The sequence below is a fragment of the Nomascus leucogenys genome, chromosome 11, assembly GCF_006542625.1.
Source record: "Nomascus leucogenys isolate Asia chromosome 11, Asia_NLE_v1, whole genome shotgun sequence".
Classification (NCBI taxonomy): domain Eukaryota; kingdom Metazoa; phylum Chordata; class Mammalia; order Primates; family Hylobatidae; genus Nomascus; species Nomascus leucogenys.
The window spans coordinates 72,072,542-72,081,536 of record NC_044391.1 but is presented as its reverse complement, the minus strand read 5'-3'; the positions used below and the strand labels follow the sequence as shown (position 1 = coordinate 72,081,536).

General features: G+C 35.9%; 1 protein-coding gene across 1 annotated transcript in view; it reads right to left on the bottom strand.

Moving 5' to 3' along the window:
* Nucleotides 1-968: 968 nt before the first annotated feature.
* The window catches only part of SELENOT (selenoprotein T), a 29,704-nt gene continuing 21,677 nt past the window's right edge, over nt 969-8,995 (bottom strand). Inside the window, exons 3-6 of the mRNA XM_003256285.2 lie at nt 8,798-8,924; nt 6,511-6,598; nt 4,239-4,392; nt 969-3,743 (exon numbers count right to left, since the gene is read on the bottom strand). Of these exons, the coding sequence (XP_003256333.2) occupies nt 4,268-4,392; nt 6,511-6,598; nt 8,798-8,924 (340 nt within the window). The 3' untranslated portion in view covers nt 969-3,743; nt 4,239-4,267. The remainder of the gene's footprint in view (nt 3,744-4,238; nt 4,393-6,510; nt 6,599-8,797; nt 8,925-8,995) is intronic.

The following is an 8,995-nucleotide window of genomic DNA, read 5'->3' as shown; positions in this document are numbered from 1 at the left end:
CAGTGATTTTTAAGCACATTAAAATTTTAAAACCACTAGTGTTTGTCTGCATGCTTTTTTATTTTGCTCATGCTTAACATAGGCAAAAGAAAACATTGTCAGTCTTTATATAGAATGGATGACTTTACAGCTTTCTACTGTATCTGAAACCAGTTTATATTTTTCTTCAAGATACAGTTTGGAGCTGGGGTTTTTTTTGGCTTTTTTTTGAGGCAGGATCTTGCTCTGTCACCTGCGGTGGTGCAATCTTGACTCACTTAAGCCTCAACCTCCTGGGCTCAAGCGATCCTCCTGTCTCAGCATCCCAAGTAGCTGGGCCTGCAGGTGCATGCCACCATGGCTGGTTAATTTTTTTTTTTTTTTGTAGAGAAGGAATTTCACCATGTTGCCTAGGCTGGTCTTGAACTCCTCGGCTCAAGCAATCCACCCATCTTGGTCTCCCAGCCATGAGCCACTGCACCTGGCCTGTGGATCTATTTGTTTCTATTTGCTTTTCTGAAGCCTAAGGGAAAAGGAGCCAGTTGAATTTAAAAAAAAAAATCTGATATTTGCTCTTTCTTCTGAGATTGTTAAATTGTCTATACCAGTCAATAGAGGAAAAACATTCATTTTGTTTCTCTCCAGATTTAAGGATGTTAGTGTGAATGTTCAGGAAGTCTGCAGGTTGGGGGTAAAGACAGACAGTGATGTAAACTGTTCCACTTTGCTCCACTCCAGCACAGAATACATCACAGAGCTATTGACAGTTCAGCAGCACTGAAGCACAAGTAGACCATAAGGCTTGAGAAGTAGCGTAAGGTCCAAGAGTATGGTAAGACTTGAGTGCCAGACAGATAGTGAGTCGTAAACACTGGTCGGGTTAAGTAGCCATTAAAAAGTAATGACAATAACTTTTACAATGCAAAATTTTGTAAGTATAGTTACCATATAAAGTGCTCTAATGTAGATTTAATTCCACAAAGTAGGAGTTCCTTTCAAATCAGCTTAATAAAAGTTTATTTTCACAATGCTACAGAGGTAAGTCCCCAAACTTTACAATCCTCATTTGTTTCTCTCAAAAAGATCTCTTTTTTAAAAAAAGGCTTTAGAATACCACACCATGTTTAAAAGCCTGTAAGCTATTTTTGAAATCTAAATTAAATTCTGACAATGACAAAATGTTTGCCAGCCAATCAAAGTCCCAAACTAATTAACATTCAAAGTAAAAAAGAACCATCATTGGGATCTCATTATATTTTGATAGCTGTAAAGGTTAATTGACTCCTGTCATTAATAGTGTTAGTGTCATAAGCAAATAATATCACTTATATTCTAGAAAAGGAAATAAGCATATTTGTCTTGCACATCTTACACACTGAGGTATAAAACCATGTTTTACCAACTTTTTTTTATTAATGTACCAAATAATTTCTTCCACAATGGCAACTGTGGTAAAAACCCCCATAGCATTAGCCAACCTGCTGGCATGTTCTATGGTCTTCTAATTAATACAGTGCACAGACATTTATAAACTACACAGCCACAGTAATTTACAAGTAACTAATAAATATTGAAATGTTGGGAATATAACAAAACTACATTCTAAATAGTTTACTTTCCCTCTTTTCCTTATATTATTACTTTATATTCATTCTTTCCACTCATTTTTTCACTAGACTCTATTAAATTCAAGATTTAAATATGGCTAAGCATAAGACAAAAGAGATGAGTGTCAACAATATAGCTGAATTTTATCAGTGTCTAAGCCACTTAAAGCTATTCTCCAAAAGATAAGTTATTCAACCCAAGGCAAACAGAGAAAGTTGGATTTGAATCTTAGGTTCTTTATATTTTTAACTGTCAGGTCCACAGGAACATCCAAGGCTCAGGTTTTGAATGTCTACATGTCATGAAGTTAACTGTGGCACTAGTGGAATGTCGATTACTGAAGATGAACCCCTAGACACATTCAGCAAGACATTCAACTTGCAGAAGGCAGGGAATTTGGAGTGGTACACAATCAGTTAACAAGGTTTCAAGCTCTAGTCAAAGACATGATATTATACCTAAATAACAATTTCTAAGGAACGTGAATAACAATCTCTAAGGACTCTTGTCACTATATGAAGAACTTAAGTTTATGACTCCACACTCTTAATTAAAAGGACAGCCATTTAATCAATTTTCTGCAGTGAATTACTAGACTAACTTCCTAGCATCTGGAGATTACAGTATGTTCCACCTTGAAGCTATCACAATCAAGACCATTACCTGACATGCATTCAACAAATATTCGATGACAAACAAAGTATAAGGTTAATTGTTACAGAAAGTTAGGTCTTCTAACACCTAAGTGTTAAGTGGACTCAATGTTGAACGTTTCTGAGTGCCAACATGACACTCAAAGGAAATGCTCACGGAACATTTCAGATTTCAGATTTGGGATGCCCAACTGGTAAGTATAATGCAAATATTCCAAACTTTGAAAAAAATTATGAAATCTGAAATACTTCTTGGACCAAACATTTTTGGAAAAGGGATACTCAACCTGTACCTTATAACTTTTCCCTAAATCACTTTTGGCTCTACCACTTCTATTCCTATATGGAAGCTGAAGTATGTTATTACTGCTGTTACATGACTGTTTTTCTACATTCTGGTTCTATTTCTGCTAAATTATTCTTACAGTTTTTAACAATTTAAGTTTTTTAAAAAACTGCCTTTTTAGAACGCTGAAACAGTATTTAAAAATTAAATTTAAAAAATTTTAAGTTTTGTTCATCATATACAATAAAATTCTGATATATGATGTTAGACAAATCATTAGTCAGGTAATTTCTGTTCACCTAGTATCAATGCTATAAGAGGTTCAAGTGAACTTTCTTTAGTGAGATGAGTTTCAATGATCCTAAAGATGGTAAATGAACGATTATTTGTGTATCTAAAGTGTGTACTCTTAAGAAATTATCCATAAATCAAAAACAAAAATTTAAGCAACTGTTAAATATAATGTTAACAGGTACATTGAGCAATAAATTGAAACTTTTAAATTTAACTCATATCTGCTTAGTTTTTTATTTAGTTAAGTATAAAGGCCCAGTTAATTAATCAATTCATTAGATTGGTCAAGGCATGACACTTGAACTACACAATAGGATTTAAAAAGCAGTTGGTTTTTTTAGTAGTTCTCTGGTAATCACACGCACATACACAAAAATTTGTAGAGTACTCTGAACATAGGATTCCCCCCATAATCTTGCATCTGCTATATTTTGTAAACTATAGAAACTGGACATGGCCAAATTAGAGATGTCTGATAAACTCTTATAAAGTATTTGGGAACTTCAACTGGATTCCCAAAGGATCGATTTTAAACCATAAAAAACAAATATTCATATAAAAGCACAACAGATTTAACAGACATCTTTGGGAAAAAAATCGAATTGTAACTCAATTTTCTACTTTTTCAAATACGACTAAGAAAAAAAGTTACAAGTAGTAATGTCTACCTTAAAAAAACACACACACACACATTAACTGGGTGATTTTGTGGGAGGTGGGGAAAGCTATACAGTATTATTGCACTCCATGAATGTGCAGAATTCCAAAATATGCCAGCACTGAAAAACTATCTTGCATTGAGGTTTTCCAAGAGGTACAACGAGCCTGCCAAGAAAGCATCTGGTCTGTACTAACAGCTTGCTGTCTTCAGTACAGGCCTTCATAATGTCAGCCACGCTGCTCTTGCAATGATCCCTTAATGCCTGAAAGATATACAGAAAAAAGAATATTTTATTTCAAAAATCACTCATAAAAACTCTTTAGAAAGTCAATTCAATGATCACAAAGAAAAAGTTAACTAATACCTCTCTGTGTTCACACATTTGCCTATAAATTTTTTATCTTGAGTATGTTCAAAGAATTTGCATACTCTCAGGAACTAATTACTTGAAGGTAAGGACAGGAAGTATACACACCTCTAGCATAATATATCCACTCTGGCCATTAGGAATTCAGAGCAAAGAAAATAAGGTTACAGACCCAATCATTAAGCCTTGAAGATAAAATTACTAACAACCTGACTTTATTTTGGCAAGGCCGAACCCTCTTCATACACTTCAACATTTTAATGAAGAATACACCCCTCTGTTTAATCTTAAATTGGAAACTCAAGTGATAATATATGTAATATTTACTAACTTGCTGAGTCATAAGAATCAACAGAAACCTATACATTAGCTATATTTTAAACAACTTACAAAAGAGTTTTCAGTGCTGATAGGTGGTGCTATGATCGATGGTGTGGGATTGAATCCATATGCACATTGAGCTTCATTTCATTGTCAAGAATTTGAACAAGTTGTTGCATGGATGGAAGGTGACCAGATTCTAGTTTAGACCACACAGGTACATCTATAAAAATAAATGGCACCGCCCCCCAAAAAATTAAAGATGATTTTATAATATGCATTCATCCCACTAATATTTATCATCTATGTACACAACTGGGATACAAAAGTAAGCAAAAAAGTACACTGCTTGCTCTTAGGGACTTTACATTCCAGTAGGGGAAATGTCAAAAGAACTACACAAATGGCTACAAAATTACAATTGTGTACTTAGAACTAAAACTAAAAGGCACTACTGTACTAAGAGGGACATATACACAAAGCTCTCCCTGTCTAGTCAGAGAAATAGTATCATTTAAATTGAGATCTAAAAGATAATGAAAAATTACCACTACAGAGTGGGGATTCATGAGAGTAGAAAACCTTTGAGGGAGAGAACAGAAATGTAAAGACCAGAAAGGAGCTTGGCACGTGAAAAGTAAGAGAAAATCGGCATAGCTGAGAGAAATATAGAAGAGGACTGATATAAGGGAAGATGGGAAGGTGGAAAGGATTAGACTGGGGTCAATAAACTGTAAAGGGACAGAAAGTAAACATTTTGGGCTAGGGAAGATACATAGTCTCTGCCACAGCTATTCAACTCTTGTAGCCTAAATGCAGCTGTAACAATACACAAACAAATGGACATGGTTGTGTTCTAATAAAGCTTTATTTACAAAACAAGCAGCAGAGGGTATGGTCCATAGGACCACAGCTTGCTAACCACTGAACTAGATCATGCAGAGCCTTTTGGCCAGATTAAATGTTCTGGTCTTTATCTTGAGAACAAAGTCAAGTCATTTAATGAATTGCAAACACTCAAGCAGCAAGATAAAATTTGCATTAAAAAAGTTATTGTTTAGGCTCGGCGAGGTGGCTCACGCCTGTAATCCCAGCACTTTGGGAGGATGAGGCAGGTGGATCACCTGAGGTCAGGAGTTCGAGACTAGCCTGGCCAACATGGTGAAACTCTGTCACTACTACAAATACAAAAAAATTAGTCAGGCATGGTGGCAGGCACCTGTAATCCTACCTACTTGGGAGGTGGAGGCAGGAGAATGGCGTGAACCCGGGAGGCAGAGCTTGCAGTGAATCAAGATCATGCCACTGCACTCCAGCCTGGGCGACACAGCAAGACTCCGTCTCAAAAAAAAAAAAAAAGTTATTGTTTAGAACAGATATTGGTCAATTTTTCCGTAAGAAGGCAGATGGTAAATATTTTACGCTTTATGGACCAAGAGACAAAAAACAAGAACATTATGTAGGTACTTATATAATATAAAGATAAATTACTACAAATTTTTCATTGATGCAACGCAGAACTTTAGTTATAAGCACAGAAGTTGGAATTTCATATAGTTTCCATGTGTCCTAAAACATTAGTTTTGTTTTTTTTTTTTTTTTAACCAAAAAGTGTAAAAAACATTGTTAGCTCATAGGCCGTATTTGCCAACCCCTGGTTTACGGAATGCAGAAGAGGGTACAAGTTAATTGTGTCCTGGACTAGGGTGGTGGCAGTTAAGATGAAGAGAAGGTAGATTTTTGAAATTTAGGAGGTGGAACTGAGAAGACTTGGTAATCCATTAAATAGGGGGTCTAGGGAAGACGGTGATGTTATCATAGGTTTCTGGCATGGGCAACTGAGTAGACAAATAATGGTATCATTAAATAAATGAGAAATGTCAAAGGAGGAGCAAAAGAGTTTACAGACATTATAGGAAGGAGAGGTAAGCAAGAGTTTATTTTAGAGTAGGTTATGTTTAAGATTCTTGAGCATAGCATTTTAGGAGAGAGACCGAGAGATACACATTCAGGGATCATCATACAGATCTTATTTTAAAGCCATGGGAGTAGATAAAGTTCACAGAGACAATCTGATATAAGCATAGGGCCAACTCCTCAAGGAATTCGAAGGCGTGAAGTTCAAGCAGAGGTAAAGAGATTAAGCTGAGGGAGCGAATTTAAAAAAAAAAAAAACAAGTTAAAATTTTCTAAATTCTTCCATCTCCTGAATTTTCAATTTCTTTCAAATAAACTTTTATAAAACACTAAAGAAGTTTATCTTATTATAAAAGATAAAAGCTTGATACTCATTATAAATCATTTAAAATCAATCACAAAATGCAAACTATTCAGAACCTACCATTTAAAGTTATCTCAAATGCACCTGTTGACATACACTGGTTCTCAATCATGTTGCTCAAGAAGAAAACCATCATACATGCATAGACCTAAAAGAAAATATAATTAAGCACAACAGGCAAAGTCATTTTTGGTAAATGCTCTTTTTAATCTACTTTAAAAGTTCCCATAAAAACTATTACTGCTGCCGGGCGCGGTGGTTCACGCTTGTAATCCCAGCACTTTGGGAGGCCAAGGCGGGCGGATCACGAGGTCAGAAGATCGAGACCACGGTGAAACCCCGTCTCTACTAAAAACACAAAAAAAAACTAGCCGGGCGTGGTGGCGGGTGCCTGTAGTCCCAGCTACTCGGAGAGGCTGAGGCAGGAGAATGGCGTGAACCTGGGAGGCGGAGCTTGCAGTGAGCCGAGATTGAGCCACTGCACTCCAGCCTGGGCGACAGAGTGAGACTCCGTTTCAAAAAAAAAAAAAAAAAAAAAAACTATTACTGCTATTCCATATGTTCAGATAACATACATAGAGCAAAAGTAAACCAATATTAATTTGCAGCTCTATACATGCTGAAGCACTTACAGATGATATTCATAATGTACACAGAATTTCTAAGAGATTTCATAATAGCCTTAATATGTTAAACAAAAGAATACAAGCATAAGAGTTCACTTTACCATTTTTTTAATATATGAATTCATGAGACTTGTGATGCAAAATTAGTAACTCCATATAATATTCAATACAACCTGTATATGTTTCAAACAAATCTTTTAAGTCAAACTAAGAAAGCAGTAGGTTAGAAAGGACAGGCATATTAAAGTACATTCATTCACCTTTCATAGGCAAATCTATACTCTCTCTCAAAAGCGGCTAGGTGTTTCTTGTTGGACAGAAAATTTTACTTTAACAAAATCACAGTGGCCGGGCGCGGTGGCTCACGCTTGTAATCCCAGCACGTTGGGAGGCCGAGGCGGGCAGATCACGAGGTCAGGAGATTGAGACCACGGTGAAACCCCGTCTCTACTAAAAATACAAAAAATTAGCCAGGCGTGGTGGCAGGCGCCTGTAGTCCCAGCTACTCAGAGAGGCTGAGGCAGGAGAATGGCGTGAACCCAGGAGGCGGAGCTTGCAGTGAGCCGAGATTGAGCCACTGCACTTCAGCCTGGGTGAAAAAGCGAGACTCCGCCTCAAAAAAAAAAAAAAAATCACAGGACTAAAAGTAGGATGCAGTGAGAATGCCAATTCACAGCAAGCTGTTTCAGAAACATAAATCACTTGTTCACAGCAGATGAGAAAGAGCTTTCCCTACTGCCCCACAGGAGCTAGGTGGGGTTTGTTTTTATAGGAATTACTCTACCATTTGGGAATGTTAAGTCTATTTTCATGGGAACAATACACAAGGAAATGTCATAAAACCTACAAGGTAGAGATGTATTTCAATTAGAGATACCACTTGAAGATATTTATATTAAGAAGTCCTGCCTGTTACTGGAAAGAAATGGTTCCCAAAGAAAAAGAAGTACAGCTATGCAGCTAAAGGTATTCAGCCTAGACTTAAAGGACAAGATTAGATAGAAGACTCCAAAAAGGAAGACTTCATAAAAGGAAGCCTAGAAAAATCTAATCCATGAGAAAAATAAAAATTAGACCCATTTTAGACAGGACAGTAAGCCCTCCAGAAACAATGATTTTAAGTAAAATAAATTAAAGAGTAATCTAGAAAGAATGTATGTGGCAACAAGACCCTACAAAGGAAAAGAGAAACAGCACAAAGTTCTTAAGTATATTTATATTGTTTCTTTCAGGCAATTAGTCAAACAGATCCACAAAAAGAAGAGGCAAAGGACAAATAATTTAAAAAGAGAGAGAGGAGTTTTGATAAAGAACAAGTTAATGGGAATCCCCTCTTTAATGTGAATCAACCCACTAATATGACATTAATTGGTTGAAAAGGCCTGCATTATGTACATATTATGTTTTGCTGGATATGATTTGACCTAAGTAATATAATCAAAATCAGATAACAAATTATTTTGTGCCCAGGTTATACTAAACTAACACCTCCCTATCCCCCCAAAATAAAAAGGTTAAGACCTAATCATTCTTAATATATCAATATGGAAATGAAGGTGAAGGGAGGTTAAGTGACTTCCCCAGAAAGAAAACTGGTATAAATTAAAATAATACATGCTAACAGGTGAATCAATAACAAGTATTCAAAATAAGAAAATCTATTAGAATATTTCACTGACAATGTAACAACCTACAGTTACCAAAGCTATTAAGTTACGTACCTTATTTTCTTGGCCCCACTGCCAGATGCTAGGAGCTTGCATGCCAAAGAAAGCAAAAGGATCCTTGCCAACAATTATTAAGCCTATTAATACTAGTTTGAAGACTGACAGGAAAGATGCTATATGTCTATCAAAAGAAAAGAAAATCATCAGAAGCCACAATTTCCAATCTATTTTAAAATTTAGTAATTCAAGTGT